At 43.5% G+C, this 16,952-nt stretch overlaps 1 protein-coding gene across 2 annotated transcripts in view; it reads right to left on the reverse strand.

Moving 5' to 3' along the window:
• Positions 1 to 16,952, reverse strand: part of MIDEAS (mitotic deacetylase associated SANT domain protein) — a 106,893-nt gene that overhangs the window by 16,838 nt on the left and 73,103 nt on the right. For both annotated transcript variants that reach the window (XM_088471255.1, XM_088471256.1), the window contains exons 3-9: positions 16,274 to 16,552; positions 14,962 to 15,304; positions 13,288 to 13,354; positions 8,771 to 8,898; positions 6,444 to 6,547; positions 5,678 to 5,753; positions 3,288 to 3,376 (exon numbers count right to left, since the gene is read on the reverse strand). In XM_088471255.1, the coding sequence (XP_088327381.1) occupies positions 3,288 to 3,376; positions 5,678 to 5,753; positions 6,444 to 6,547; positions 8,771 to 8,898; positions 13,288 to 13,354; positions 14,962 to 15,304; positions 16,274 to 16,552 (1,086 nt within the window). The remainder of the gene's footprint in view (positions 1 to 3,287; positions 3,377 to 5,677; positions 5,754 to 6,443; positions 6,548 to 8,770; positions 8,899 to 13,287; positions 13,355 to 14,961; positions 15,305 to 16,273; positions 16,553 to 16,952) is intronic.

Below are 16,952 nucleotides of genomic sequence, written 5' to 3' on the forward strand. Positions count from 1 at the left end.
ATGCGCCTCCCACTTTTTAAGGGGCCAAAAGTAATGGGACAAACTAAACAATCCTAAATCTAACTTTCACTTTTTAATACTTTGTTGCAAATCCTTTGCAGGCAATTACAGCCTGAAGTCTGGAACGCATAGATATCACCAGACGCTGTGTTTCATCCCTGGTGATGCTCTGCCAGGCCTCTACTGCAAAGGTCTTCAGTTCCTGCTTGTTCTTGGGGCATTTTCCCTTCAGTTTTGTCTTCATCAAGTGAAATGCATGCTCAATCGGATTCAGGTCAGGGGACTGACTTGGCCATTGCATAACATTCCACTTTTTAGCCTTAAAAAACTCTTTGGTTGCTTTTGCAGTATGCTTCGGGTCATTGTTCATCTGCACTGTGAAGCGCCGTCCAATGAGTTCTGAAGTATTTGACTGAATATGAGCATATAACACTTCAGAATTCATTCTGCTGCTTTTGTCAGCAGTCACATCATCCATAAATACAAGGGAACCAGTTCCATTGGCAGCCATTCATGCCCACACCATGACACTACCATCACCATGCTTCACTGATGAGGTGGTATGTTTTGGATCATGAGCAGTTCCTTTCCTTCTCCATACTCTTCTCTTCCCATCACTCTGGGTACAAGTTGATCTTTGTCTCATCTGTCCATAGGATGTTGTTCTAGAACTGTAATGACTTTTTTAGATGTTGTTTGGCAAACTGTAATCTGGTCTTCCTGTTTTTGTGGCTCACCAATGGTTTACATCTTGTGGTGAACCCTCTATATCCACTCTTGTGAAGTCTTCTCTTGATTGTTGACTTTGGGCCTGATTCAGACCCACTCGCGAGCAGCTGTCCGCTCGCAAGTGGGTCGATGTTATGCACTGAGCATGCGCACGACGGAGGGAGCTCCGTCGTGCGCATGCGCCAGACGCGACGAGCGAAGGAAAGTCCTTCGCTCGTTGTGTCCGATCAAAGGGGGCGTGCTGTCAATGTTGATTGACAGCACGCCCCCTTTGGTGGGCGTGCCGGGGGTGTGCCTCCCTGACGGGGGCGTTCCCACGGGAACGCCTCCCGTCAGAAGCCGGCCCACTGACATCACTAGTGATGTCAGTGGGAGTGATTTTGGCTCTGATAGAGCCAAAATCACTCCGGAGCTTGCGGTTGAAAACCTCAACCGCAGGCTCCGGCTCGCAATTTCGATGGTCGCGACCATCGCGGCAATCACAAAGCACGCTCGTATAGCCTGTGGGTGGTGACCCACAGCTATACGAGCGTCCAGGAGGACGCTCCATGAAAATGGAGCCCGGCCCTCATTCAGAGCGTGCGCTCTGCTCAGAGCGTACGGCTCTGAATGAGGGCCTTTGACACATATACACCTGCCTCCTGGTGAGTGTTATTGATTTGGCCAACTGTTGTGAATGGGTTTTTCTTCACCAGGGAAATAATTCTTCTGTCATCCACCACAGTTGTTTTCCGTGATCTTCCGGGTCTTTTGGTGTTGCTGAGCTCTCCGATGCTTTCTTTCTTTTTAAAAATGTTCCAAACAGTTGATTTGGCCACACCTAATGTTTTTGCTATCTCTCTGATGGGTTTGTTTTGATTTTTCAGCCTAATGATGGCTTGCTTCACTGATAGTGACAGCTCTTTGGATCTCATATTGAGAGTCGACAGCAACTGATTCCAAATGCAACTGTCACACCTAGAATCAACTCCAGACCTTTTACCTGCTTAATTGATAATGAAATATCGAGGGAATAGCCCACACCTGTCCATGAAATAGCTTTTGAGTTGATAGTCCCATTACTTTTGGCCCCTTAAAAAGAGGGAGGCACATATAGAAACCGTTGTAATTCCTACACCGTTCACCTGATTTGGATGTAATTACCCTCAAATTAAACCTGAAAGTCTGCAGTTAAAGCACATCTTGTTTGTTTCATTTCAAAGCCATTGTGGTGGTGAATATAGGCCAAAATATGAAAACTGTCAATGTCCCAATATTTATGCACCTGACTGTATATCTATAGTGCATTGCCAGGTGGGTACACCAGATATGTCTGTGAACTACATCGTTCACAGACATATCCGATCTGCTGTGCAGCACAGCAGGTGGCGATATAAATCTTTCAGATGTATCGGCCATCAGCTGGTGTGTACGGGCGACCTGCCGATCGCCCGTACACATGCTGCGGGGACCCTGTGTGATTGACAGATCAAGTGGGTGGGCCAATTTCAACGCCCACCCATTTGAGCCGTCAAGCCGGGCACATCGGGCAGACGATTGGTAAGTGTGTATACACGAACCAATCATCAGATAGGTCGGCGGGTCGACCTAGTGTGTAACCAGCTTAATTCACCAGCCTCTGATGTGTTGTGACTACTTCATAGTGACCTGATAAGCTGCAATCTCACGAGCACCGATTCAGCCGGAACAATGTCTGTCACTATTTGTGCAGGCTTCATGCACAGTAATTCGCCAACATGTAGACTATCCAACAAATGTAATATTTCTGCCGGTTGTCATCTCTATGTGATCCTCTTTAATTTGCAGTCATTTTGTTTAAATAAAGTCTCAAAATACAAAGATTACGATGCACTATATAGCAGGCCTGGCTGACCAGCTGAAGTTGGCCTTACTGTAGTGATGGGAGCAGCCATGATGTTTCAGCAGAGATTCTGACTTTACCGAAGCCATGTGCAATGAGGAGGTGTTTGGCAGGGGTAAGTACAATATAAGAGTGGGGCAGATTTTTTTCACTTAGTCATCTTACTGGTACTTTAAGTACAAAAAAATATTTGTGAATGTGCTGGACGGCCTTGCAGAACACTATGACACATATAACTTTTGGGACGGATTCATCAATCCGACAGGATCTAGAGTTACAGGCCCAATGGCGGCTTGGTCTCAGTAGAGCCAGATTAACAACACGGCAGACGGAGTGGTCACCCTTGTGCCCCCGCACACAGAGAGCCCCCCTGAACATAGCTACATCATAGTGGGGGCACTGCTGTATGTGTAATCTGGTGGAATAATGTGCAGTGGGGGCACTACAGTGTATTTAACACATTTATGGTGCTGGGAGTAATTACTCATAATACTTTCTAATAACCTCACCGGCAAATCATATTGACCATTTTATTGATAGGAGCCTCCACGAACCTTAATCCCAGCCCTGGGTCTCAGCATGGCGTGTAATCAATGTGCAATATAATTATTCAGGTCAATACAATGCAAACTCTCCAGAGGGAAATAAAACCAAAATATATTATATAGTGATACCAACGTCCCAGATTGTTACATACCAGTCTCTGAACCAGCAGAAAATCCTTCTTATAGATGGCCATTCCCTTGTTGAAAAGTCTCTTCTCATTAAGAGACCACTTGTCTGAGCCTGGAAGAAAAATGCAGAGCGTCTTTAGATTACTATGGAGCAAAGGATGAAAGTCTAATTGTTTCAAAAGCTATGGGGAATACTGACTGTAGAAGTCAGGCATTCTACCGATGAGCGAAGACAGTTTGTGTGTACATGGTTATTTATAAATGATTTCGGAAAAAACTTTCTGCATAGCTGCCCTCTGTCTGAGGATGAGGGCATACCCGGCAATAATGAATGCTCTATTTTTCCAGCAGGGAAAACACAATACTTAGGGCGCATTTACTAACGAGTTTTATTCTTTCATGATATTTTGTGTTACCGCTTGCTGCAAGATTTTTAATTTTATTTTTATTTACCAGAATTTACTACTGACCTGCTCGCCGGCAAGTATAGAGGAGCAGTGTGGACACCAGTAAGCAGGAGGAAGGCGGCGGTGAGCTGGATGGTGGGGACGGAGACTAGGGGGCGGAGATTGGAAGGAAAGGGGTGGAGAGTGGGAGGGAAGGGGCGGACAAAGCTGCAGCAGTGCATTGTGGCCAGGGACTCGTCAGTGCTATATAAAAGCTACCGCACCCTTGGAGAGTTTCAATTTAGACAACGAGCGGTAAGTGACAAATACCGCTCGTTGTTAAATAGTATCACACTGCTATTTCTTATGCAGATATGACATTAATATAGCGCTGCCTAATAACCACAGTATCTGTCATGATAAATACCTCTGGCTGTAATTAACATATGCAACAAGTTTCTAATGGACCAAACTCGTTAGTAAATGGAGCACTTGGAAGTTAGCTTAGTAATACATGTTTTTATAGGAAATACAGTTTTCCGGTCACTATGGATATAACACACTAAGTTATTCTGCACAGGAGGAGAAAAGAAAAGCTGCGACAATTTGCATTAATTCACAGAAGATGGTGATGGAATTCCAATTCTTTTCACGTCGCACAGAGAAATCTGGGTGCGGTTTTGCCTTTTGAAGAGAAGAGAGGACCCGCACATTCCTCCGAGGCTCATTTCAGCTTGTCACATTTCTTTAGTTAGTGCAAGAATTATGGACTGTGGTTCCTCTTTCATGTCTTGTACATTTTTAGAAATGCTAATTTATCTTAGGAGTTTCTTTCATTTTTGTTTTCACAGCTCTGATACATCCGCATTGTTCATTTCCATTGCTCTTGGATGCAACACGAATCTGGACTTAATACAAATAGCATAAAGACAGCAGTAGTGCTGTATCTAGGGGGTAATGAAAATGAAGAGCTTTGCTGAGATAATATACAGACCTTGCTGAAAAGCACAGTAGACAGGTATAAAGAGAAAGCAATGTGTGTAGTTGCAGGAGCACATGTACAAGCTAGCTGAAGTTGGGAAATGGCTTTAGTGACGGTGGAGTTTTCAATGTGAGCAAACGTGTTTGCCTAATGGAATGAGACGCTGGGCTGCAATAATAGACTGACACAACTAGGGCCCCTCAAAAAATCATCTGTTGGATCTCAAGTATTACAAGCCAGCAAAATAAATACTTGAAATGCCCACTAACATCCATCATATTTTTAAACTTAAATACAAGTTTCAGTTAAAGGGACAATATTATTAAAAAATAAAAAATTCTTTGTAAAGATTTTATTCCCGAATAAAAGAAGAGGCGGGCCATTGGGGACATTAATGGTACACAGTGAAACACTAGCATTCTGTTGCCCATAACAACTAATCAGTCGTTTTTGTAGTGTAGTTCTGAGACAACGGACTGGTTGGTAGAGGCAACATAAACACCCCTGTTTTCCTGTGCACTCATTTGTAGAAATACTCCCCAATGTCTGAGTCCCGCTTTGTTCTTTACTTGATAACATACTGACACATATTACTGTAATTTGGCCACTGTGTCTGTGACGGATATCCTAAGATGAACGCCAACTAACCCTTCAAGAGCATACAGAGAACTAAGGTTCTTTGGCCCCCATTTACTAACAAGTTTTATCACCAAAACGAATGATAAATGTCACTGTGTATGATAAATGGGGCTCCAGCCAATCAGCTCGAAAATGTCATTTTTCTAACAGTTGACAGTTGGGAGCTGATTGGCTGGAGCACCATTATCATACACCGTGACATTTATCACTCGTTTTGGTGATAAAACTCTTTACTAAATGAGGCCCTTTGTGCCGTCTGATTCGTGAGTCATTTTAGTCATGACCATGATATATATGTTTTTCACTTTAATCGTGTTTGGTAAAAGAATGTAGCAAGACACCATATAATCTCAGGATTGGGCGAACGATTCAGTACCTCTGATCTCAACAAAACTCTTGTACTTACCAGAGTAATGATAGTTTGCCAACGGATGGCCTCTGTGCCGTTTTGGTATCTTCAATAGCAGTTTAGTGAGCGTAGCCTGTCCACAATACGTAAGAGAACACAGTTTAATATAATCATGATAGACTACATTATACAATATAATCAATGATCCTGATCATCTGACGGGCTGCTATAAAAGCAATAAAGGAATATAACACACTATACAACTAGCATTCCCAGGGCTACAGAGTTATACCACCCAGCACTCTATAAATGAGGAGGAATTGCATTAGCCTGTCTTAGTACTTTGTACTCCATATTCTATGACATTATATCGCTATTCCCCACCAAGTGGGCGTGGTTTAGAGTACCACAATGAAACATCACATTCATAGACTACATATTACGCAGTCCCATTTGATGAGGTTTATGCCACATGCTCTTCCAGAGTACTAAGCTGCGACTCTTGGCAACTGGACCTGCAATCTGTAACCAGACACAAGGGGAAATTTATATCATAGACATATAACCCCATGCATCACAGTGACAGGCAGAGAGCACCACCGAGATATCTATACTATCCAACCCGGTCGTTTACATGATAGATAAAAAGTAGAAATAAATAAAGTTGTAAATATATATATATGTATATATATATATATGTATATATATATATATATGTATATATATATATATATATATGTATATATATATATATATATATATATATATATATATATATATATATAACAGAAAAAAATAGACAAAATTACATAGCCACACTTACCAAAATGTTTCCCTGTGACTCGTGAAGATAATGAAGCGCCAGCTCTTGATTGGTACCTCCACCCGGCATGATGCTGGAACACGCCGCTGTCAACAACTCCTCCACTGCCACCCACAAACAAGGAGTTAGGAGCACAATCACCATGCTAGAAGCTTACTAACACTTTATAGACACTTTATACACAATGAAAATATTACTGCTAGTTTATTCATATATGTAGCATCAAGTATACATGCAAATTTCTATTCGCCCCACCCATCCAGGTCATGTCATAATGATCAGTGGGTCCTACTTAAGTGCCAAAAGTCATGGGATAGATGCCTAGTATCGCGTAGGACCTCCTCTAGCCCGGCGAAGTGCTACAACTCGATGTAGCATTGATTTCACATGTGGGTGTGAATGGACCTCTCCACCACATCCCCATATATGCTCGATTGGACTCATGTAGACAGAATGTGGTGGCTTCACCCACTGGAGTCGCTAGGGAGGTGCGGGCCGCACTGGGTGACACCATCTGAGGGAGTGACACCAAAATAGCAGAGCTGCTCAGCTATTTTGGTGTCACCCCTTTGGATGGTGTCAGCGTGAAGCCAAGACACGGAGACAGGCAGGGAGAGACTGTGGGCTGCCCCAGCAGCTGCAGGAGCGCTGGGGAAGCCCACTGTGTGCCGAGAATGGGAGGCGATAACGCCCCCAAGTTCGGCGCACAATGGGACATAGCAAAAAGGGGCGAGGCCGCGCCCCGCAAAGCCAAGTTACGCCCCCATCGGGAGCAAGCACTTCCAGTGCGCATATGGACACAGAGCACCCACACCAGGTGCTCCTCGAAACAATTCTGGACAATTTGGGACTGATGACACGTTGCATTATCCTGCTGGAATATTCTATTGTTGTGGGGGTACATGAAGTCCATGAAAGGCTGCAAATGGTCATCCAGCAATGCAACATTACTGCGGTTACTGGTCAATGAAATGTTCAGTCAGACCAGCGGACCCAACCCATGTCACTTGAACACACCATTACGGAATCACTACCAGGCTGCAAGGTTGCTTGTTGACAACTGGGCTCCATGGCCTCATGGGGTTTGTGTGTGGCACAGACCCAACCTTCAGCCCAAAAAAACTGGAACCGTGACTCATCGGACCATGTCACATGTTGCCAGTCCTCCAGGGTCCAATTAGCGGCATCACAAGCCCAGGTGAGGCGCTTAGTCTAGGGGCACACTGATGTACAATCTGCTCCTATATCCCATGGTAGCTAAAAAATGCTGCACTCACCTGCTGGATATGCGTCTGCTACCTCCTGCATTAAATGTGGATGTGATTTGAGCCAGTGTCGCTTGTCTGTTACCACGGACAAACCTGGCCAGACACCACTGGTCACGATCATTAAGCATCTGTGGTCGGCCACTGTGCTGTCCACGGTGGGTGGTAATGTCTTCCATGAAGTATTCCTGGTACCCACGTGACACCGTAGATTGAGGCATGGTTCAGAAATGGAATGTTCCTTCGGTTGGGCACCCACTATCATGCACCATTCCAACTCCAACAATTTACATCGCCTTGCCTTGAAGTAGGCCTAGATGGTGTTCAAACTGACTCATGAGATGTTGGATTACATCTGATGCATGTCTGGGCATTTCCAAGGTATCACAGTACTGCGACACCACCTACCATTACCTGTACATATTGCTATCGCATGACTTTTGGCACTTCAGTGTACATTTTAACTGTATGTAACTTAAAGACCATACAAGTTGCCTGATCTTATGAACTCATTTTGTGTATTTAGTGCGGTTATACCTTGGGCACTATAATATGTAGGTTGGAGGAAGCCTTTCAGGAGTGAGCACAGCACAATATCTCAGTATTAAGCAGTATAAATAAATCAAACGATTGGTATCATATAGATATAAAGACATTCAGAGAACCTATACATCTATAGTAGAAGTAGCTGATTGGTTACAATTACATTGCCAGAACTGGATATGTATGACACTATATTATAGGCTATTGTTCTCTTATATCAGTTATCACGTACTAAGCCTTGGAGAGAGAAAAAGTACCAACCAATCAGCTCCTGTCATTTTTCAAACACAGCCTGTAACATGACAGTTAGGAGCCAATTGGTTGGTACTTTATCTCCATGGCTTAGTGCATAGACCCCTTAGTACATCTTCCCCTATGTCTCTTATGCAGTAGCATAGACCCCCTTCCCCATGACAGGCTCCTGTGACTTTCTGACACACGTGTGTAACGGTTACATAAGGCAGTCCCTTTTAGATTAGTGATCTTCTATGGAACTAGTGCTGCCTGTCCCCTGCTCACCTTGGTTTTTCTCCAAATCCTCCCAGGGAAACCAGACCATGTCAGCTTTGTGCTTATCAGCGAATGCCAAACCCCTTTCCCTGAAATCAGGAATCTCCGCCTGGAAACGTGGTCCAATGTTAATACGTCTATAGATATGATAAATAAGACAAGGCTCAATTTATTCCCACATAACACAGAACACACTGCTGAAATTTAGCCTATAACCACATCTCTGCCAGAAAACAAAGATTCCAATAATAGAGTACAACCATCCGAGCAGACTGTATAAATACAATGTCCCATGTTCTGCAGTATGAGAATGCTGTACCCTTATCCTGCGTGACACGTGACCATACAGGAAAGGCAGTACCATGTGTAGGGACATTAATCTTTTATTAGTAACACTTTCATCCATTCCTTCAATCCGTTTTTTTTTTTTAGCAAACTGTGACCCTCCAGCTGTTGCTGACTTAGAATCCCAGCAGGCACATCAAAGAGGAAATCTACTCTATGTACTAAGACGGTCCATGTAAGCCTATAGGATAATACATTTTATATAAAGTAATTTAAATTTCTGTGCATATTACTACAAGTGACAGGTGGATACAGAAATGTAAGTACCAACGTAAAAAAAAAACCGGATATAATATATGGCAGGAAACAAAGGATCTCTTGGGCATAAAAGTTATATATTGTTCTGCACTTGCTAGTTATATAGAATAATAGTAATAATACATTTCTAGGGACTCTTTGCTGCAGAGCAAGGGAATCCATGCAGGCTGCTCTGGCTACAAAATATATTCTACTGATGATGTCATTCGCATAAACGCACTGACCAAGTGATGTCATATGCAAAGACATAGGGGTAAATTTACTAAAGTGAGAGTTTTTAGAAGTGAGTTTTAGAAGAGATGCTGCCCATAGTAACCAATCAGTTTCTAGCTATTATCTGATAGAAGGTGCTAGTTAAATGTTAAGTAGAATCTGATTGGTTGCTATGGGCAACATCTCTTCTAAAACTCACTTCTAAAAACGGTCACTTTAGTAAAGTTACCCCATAGTGTCTGCTGCTACAGTCACTGTGAGGAGTACTGATCCGTCAAAAAAAAGTGCAGCATTTCCTGCCACCTGCACATTGACCTAAACCAGGGATTCCCTATTCCAGTCCTCAAGTACTGCCAACAGGCCATGTTTTGTGGATTTCTTTAATCATGCACAGGTGATTTCATCTATTCTGCTGGGCCAGTAATTATACCACAGACAGAAATCCTCAAAACATGGACCTGTTGGGGATGGTTGAGAATCACTGACCTACACAGATCCCTGCACTGGTCTCTATGGTGACAGTAGAGGCAATGTGCAGATTTTTAATCCAACCTTAAATTTCTCCTATAAAAACACTAACAAAAGGGACAGTCAGTGGGGGCGATTCAATTGTTTTTTTGGGTGTGATAAATAATGAGCGCCCAGATTGCTATTCAATTGTTCTGGGCGCTCATTAATTATTGCCCTCTTCGCCGCCTAAAAGACGAGGTTTAGCCGTCTCAAACAGCTAAACCCTTCTTAATCCCTGGTTAGGGCACGCTATCTGCGGTTAGCGCGCCCTAACCAGGGTGTTTTAGACACATTTCTGCTTGCGCACTCCTGAGTGCCTGCAGAAATGCCGGCGCCGGCGGCTATCGCGCCCCGACAGAGCAACAATTGAATTGCGTCTAAAAAAACAAGCTGCCGGCTAAACATTTCAAATCCCCCCAGTAAGTCTGAACCTAATTACTGCTTTGGGCCTACGAGGATTTTTTCTAAACCAAACATATAGGATCTTAGGGTGTCACAGAAGTAGGTTTTGTGTGCACACAGATACTTCCTGTCCTCCGAGGCATGAGCCACTCTGTTCCTCCTCATCCTCCAATAGGATGAGTGTGTTTCAGAGCATGCAATGGATGCTTCCAGTGTGGTTAGGTGGCAGGGACACTTTATGCTGTCCTACATAGAAGATCAAAGTCTTTCCCAAAGTGACTTCAGCTAATCTAGTATAGTATGGAAGCTTTATAATATGTTTATAAGGTAATGGCTTTACATTTTATTACATATTTTAGTTTTAATGGCAATATCTGTCAAGAAAACCAATCTGAAACTGATGAAAAATAAAACAAACTAACAACAAGAGAGATCAAATAACCATGCAACTACATTTGCATGGAAAAGTTCCAGTACCCATGGTCGAGTAGCATGTACCACAGAACGTCTAAGTAACAACAATTTAACTTAAACTCTGATGATTACAAATGTAAATATGACTTATTGCATATTTTAATACACCGTAAATATTTGTTGAATTTGAAAAACCGAAAAAAAAAAAAAAACTGGATGTGACATGTGCAAATGTCTGGGCACCATTCCAGTTGTGGCCTTGATACTTGCTTCACTTGTTAGGCCCTAATTCGAGAGTTAAATAAATACTCTGCTCCTTCTAATGTCTCAGTGACTGCGAGCTCCTGTAAGCATCTGATTTTGGGTCTGGAAATAAGAACCACTGACTTTTACGAAGAATGGGACAGCTATAGAATGATAACTAAAATATTCCAGCTTAGAAATTCCACCATCAGAAACATCACTAAGAAGAAGTGAAAAGAAACTGTAGTGAAATCTGGAAGAGCCAGAGGAGTCTGTGACGAACTACAGAAAGGATTAGCCCACACCAGCGCAGAGGCCGACAGTACAGTATTAAGCTGACTGTACACTAGACCAGTGTTGGCTAATCTTGACACTCCAGCTGTTATGGAACCACATAACCCAGCATGCACTGCTACAGTTTTGCTATTAGGGCATGCTAAAACTGTGGCAGGGCATGCTGGGATATATAGTTCCACAACAGCTGGAGTGTCAAGGTTAGCCAACACTGCACTAGTCCAACTTGCGCCCAACTCGTCTGTCCATCTAAAACAAATTGTTGATAGTCAAAATGTCAACTGCAGAAAACTTTAAATGGTAAAACACAGCAGAGTCTGCCTGTGCTGGAGCAGAAGAGGACGGACCGAGTGCCCACCTACTTCTGTTAAAATCATTCAGTTGGAAGGAAGTTTCCCCTTTTTCTTCCTGCACTGGAAACGATTATCGCCCAACTAATTGGGAGAAATTAATCATCTCCGATTTCTCCTCCTAACTTGGATCGACCATTTTGGGCCATATTCCAGCATGTGGGAGCAAACAACCAGCTTTACTCAAAAAGTATCGGCATGGAGGAGTTGTTAAGAGGAAATACCTACCTACAATCCCATCACTAAAGTCAACATCTAAAGTATGTAAAACAATATTTGGAGCCAGACACATTATTGAGTATAGCTCTGTGCACTCTTCAAACAATAATTTCACTTTCTGGCCACCACTAGAAAAGAATGAGTGAATGAATTTGTAGAAAAACAGGAGCGGCTTTAGAACCACCGTGAATCGTAAAGCAGGTTTCATATTATGCTCTGTGACTGTGTGGCAGCCAATGGCATGGAGAATACTGTCTCGATGGAACCAAATGATTGGTTGCTATGGGCAACATCACTTTTAAAACTCACTTCTAAAGACTCTTACTTTAGTAAATTTACCACCTAGAGTCAGAAGAAATGGAAGCAGAAAAGAGCTTGGTTATTTCAGTGAGACAAGGATTTCAATCTAAACCAATATCGACTGTGACATACTTGCAGACAACGCAGATGAAGGTTTGGGAATGATCATAGACCCCGCACTCAAACCTGCAAGGAGTCGCCCAAAATGCAGTACATGCAAGAAGACCTGAGACTCTTTCAGCTAGCAGAATGGGAAGAATTCCTAAATCAAGAATAGAGGCCCTTAATCGGCTAGCAGAAATGTTTGTAAGCCGTGATTACCAAGTACTGACTGACAGGGTGCCCAAACTAGCATATTAATAGGGGCTGAATTATGTCATACTAATGTCTGAACTGGACAGAAGTTGTTTTCATTTCCCTTAGAATACCATGTAATTTCACTAAGGGGCTGATACAGCATTGCACAATTATAGGGAATCTGCACGTGTGTAGGACCCGTTCTGAGCATGTGCAGAACGGGTCCTGTGTGATCGCACGCAGCCCCTGCTGTGCCTCTGCCTGATTGACAGGCAAAGGCATTTAAGGGGCGGGGATGGCCAGCGTTTCCAGAGACGGTGGCGTGTCAGCCCCGTTTTCTGGGAGGGGCAAGGCCAAGTGCTGCAGTTTCCTAGCCTCACAAGCCGGCCAGCTTGCGTAAGCTGAGGCATATGCAGCTGGCCAGCCCCGTCCACCATCGCGACCAGGTTATCCCAGCCACCACCTGCTGCATTTGCAAGGACGGAATTGCAAAGCTGCTAACGTGCTGAATTAGCCCCTAAGGGTGCCCAAACTTATAACACCATGTTTATGGGATCTAGAGCAGTGTGGGAAAGAATCACTCTTAACGCTTAATCACTGATAAATCAGCGGTAGCATAACTTGGCAATGAGATACTATCTTTTTAATAGGATCCAGAGGAAGACAACTCTTTAGACTTACGGTTCAATGCTAACTGGCGTTACTTCTCCCATTACAGTGAGCAAAGGTGGCATGTCCTCTCCGCTATCTGCAAACAAAATAGAATTATCACACCACAGGTGCCCATGTTCCAGGATCCATACAGATCACCAAACATATACACTACGATGATCATAACCATTAACGCATAAACCAAGAGAGTACATTCCATGTATTTACAAACTGGTACGGCTATAATAAATGGGTCTGTTACTAGAAACAAAAGGTTTTAGCTATTAAGTGTGGATATGGTTTTAGTTATATCTGCTATGTTATATCTGCTCTTTATAAAAGTGTTACTGTTGCTATAACCACTGCTAAAGGACAAAATAGTCATGGGAAATCCCTATATATGAAATCTTGTATCTTAGTGATAAGCACCTTATACTACCAGGCCTGCGGTGCTTTAGTGGACACCAAGACGGATTAGCCAAATGACTCAATAACAGACATTAAAATAATAAATCTTCCTTGTACCATCAATGAATTGTATTTGTTCTTGGAAGTCAAAGAAATAATAGCGCCTTTCTATTATTCAATGTCAAACCCAGAAGCAGCAGGGCTGCATAGACATCAATGAATTTACTGACAAGTCTATAAAACGTAGTGAAATGCATCATCCATGAGAAATTAGACAGATGATCCATAGGAGTCGGACATTCTCCTGACACTAGAATATTAAGGTTCCACGTGAATTTTTGCAGCTTGATTAGACTGTAAAAACCTCCCTCTCCAGCTTCCGGCTTTGGAGACATCTTGTGGTAACATAATCACATTAGTAAAATGATGATGCTTTGTAAATATTTGTAATGGTTTGTGATATTTTGTTTGGTCTATAATTTTTGTAAAATGGTCTGTTTGAGTTGTTATACAAGATTTGGCAAGCCTAGCTGGCAACTATATGAAAGGCTTGCTTTGTTTAACAAAACCGTACTGTCCCCTATTTTATGAGAATGGATGAACTGTGCAGTCAGTCAATTCATACTCCCGAGAAAGCCATTGCACGGTTATGGATTAATGTATGTAAGAAGAGGGGAGAGAGAGATCGCATCATTCTGGTCGTAATGGTAAGAAATATTAATTTCATCTTTTAGAGCAGGGGCAGGCAACGTGTGGCACTCCAGCAGCTGTGGAACTACAAATGGCAGCACACCTTGGCACAATTTTGCTTTCAGGGCAAGATAAAACTGTGGCAAGGCATGCTGGGGTGTGCAGTTCCACAGCAACTGGAACGCCACACATTACCTTCACCTGTTTTAGAGCATTTCAAATCTATGATCTCATGCCTAAAACTGGACAAACATGACAGAGTAAAGGCCATTATGAGCCAAATTAGAATATCATGATAGGTGGCTATTATGCCTAAACTATATGCACGTGTGAGGCAATATACAGTGCACGGGTAACATACTTTGGTGCATATATGGCATCACCAGTCCATGCAGACAATGTAAGTCCAGATATGTGGTATAATTACCATTTGGGTTTAAATTGGCAAAATGACTGCAAAGTATTTAGCGATTGGGCCAAACTGTCTCATAATGAACCAGTTTGTATTCAGGGGGGGGCCAGGAGTGACTTGGAGACACAGCGAGACACAACGCATGACTATCTCAAAAGATTATCCTGTGAAATAAGGAACGTAAAAACACTTACTAGATCTCAGCAGGGTTCTTGTGCTGCTCTTTGGGGTGATGGGTGGGGGCATTGAATGCGTGCTGGCAGACAAGATGGCATTGAAGTAAAGTCCAGACCCCTCGCGCACTGGGCTGAGGATAGGGGGTGGCGTGTAGGGAGGCAACTCAAAGTTTCTGTCATTGAAGTGCTCGGGAACCCGTACAGGTGAGCGCAGGTGACTCTGGTAAGGAGTTACATTCGAATATATTGGAACAACAAATGTGCCGGGTTTGGGAGGAATAAACAGTGGTTCCGGCCTTGGTCGTTGCTTAGGCTTCCGGGACAGAGTTTCACCTTCTGTCAACGAAGAGGCTTCACTGGTCTGCAGAGGAGTGATGAGAAAATGTAGCAATACATACGAAATGGTCAGTAAATGATACATCCTGCTGAAAGACCAGAGTGTGTGTACTCCCTATGCTGTAGCTACATGCTCAACTACAGTATAACGTCCCCCCACCACCACCTGTACGTGGCTCGTATTGTATTATCTAAGCCGTATGGTAGTGTAACACAGCTACTAACTGTGCTGGCTACTGCGCAACTGCTGGAGAATACAGACAAAAGGGCCTGACTTTGGCAGAGTTGGTGGCAGAAAGGGGCGAGTGCCATTATGTCACTGTGCACTGCCCACATGCAATGAATCACCTGTCTTCCTTTCACTTAAGGAAAACCCTGTAACAAAAATGCTTGTTGGGTGTATTCTTTTCCCTCAGTAAAGCTCGGCGGTCAGCTCTATGTACTAATTTTTGCCAGGATCCTCCCTGTCTAGATTGCCGCTTATAATTACTTCTCCTGCTCACTCCCACACCACCATTTTAAAAGTGGCAAATACAAATGGTTTGGCGTTTTTATAATACAGATCCGGCAGTGCCGGGAAAACGGCTACATACAAAGCCCACTGGGTTCTAGGTAGACTAGTGGTTCTCAACTCTAACCCTCAGTACCCCCAACAGGTCATATTTTCTGTATTTATTTCATCATGCATGGGGAAGTTAATCTATGTTGCTGGGTCAGTAATTAGACCAGCTGTCTCCACATACAGAAATCCTGAACAACATGACCTCTTGAGGATAGGAGTTGAGAACTACGGAGCTAAAGGAATTGGCAGGTAAGTAGCACATACGAGAGATAAGTGATAGGGGAGCTTTAAAAACAGACACATTGATTTAAGTTAAGGGACCAGGAGCCCCCTTCAGATATAAGCCGTCACATTACTTTGTTTCCTTATTTGATAGACCCACCGCCCTTCCCCCTCCTGCGGAACCCCGCAGAGAAGTGTAATGGGTCTCACCTGAACTGACGGCGCTGGCATTGTTGTCTGGCCAGCTCGGTGCCGGGTGACTATCACAGATTGCATAGATGCAGAGGGATCCCTTTCAGATGCTGCTGTCCTTTGGATCCTTTCTTCATCTCCCTTTTCTCGCCCAGTATCCATTTTAACCGGTACCGATACCGGCATGACCAAAGGTTTCAAGTCTCCTTCCGTCCTGGTCTTCTTAGCAGAGGGAGGAACCACAAAATCCACGTTGCCTTTTGTGGTCTCGTTCTTAACCCTTAATGTGTCACTATCCTGCAATACCAAAAACAATCAAACTAACTATATTGCACCCATCAGTACAAACTTCTGGCCTAAGCAATTTTAAACAAAATCAACTAGATTAAGGCCAAGTAAACATCATATCCCATCCGACCGAACGCCCGATGGAAGGATAGACTGGGCGGCCGTACACCCTGCATGATCCAGTGTACGACCGCACGATATACCCTTACATCCCGCATTCCCCTGCGTGTCATCGTCAGCGCGGTGGGCCCATCAGACGTCCCGTCAATTTGCACATCAGATGGGACAACCCAGCTGACGATGCACGTGGATGCACAATTGAGCTTACACGCGATGCGATGTGAATAGGTCGTTCCAATTTGCCTGAAAACAACATATCATCCAATAGATCTCCTAATGTGTACCCAGC

The sequence above is a fragment of the Taudactylus pleione genome, unplaced genomic scaffold (assembly GCF_031769625.1).
Source record: "Taudactylus pleione unplaced genomic scaffold, aTauple2 ptg000113l, whole genome shotgun sequence".
NCBI lineage: Eukaryota > Metazoa > Chordata > Amphibia > Anura > Myobatrachidae > Taudactylus > Taudactylus pleione.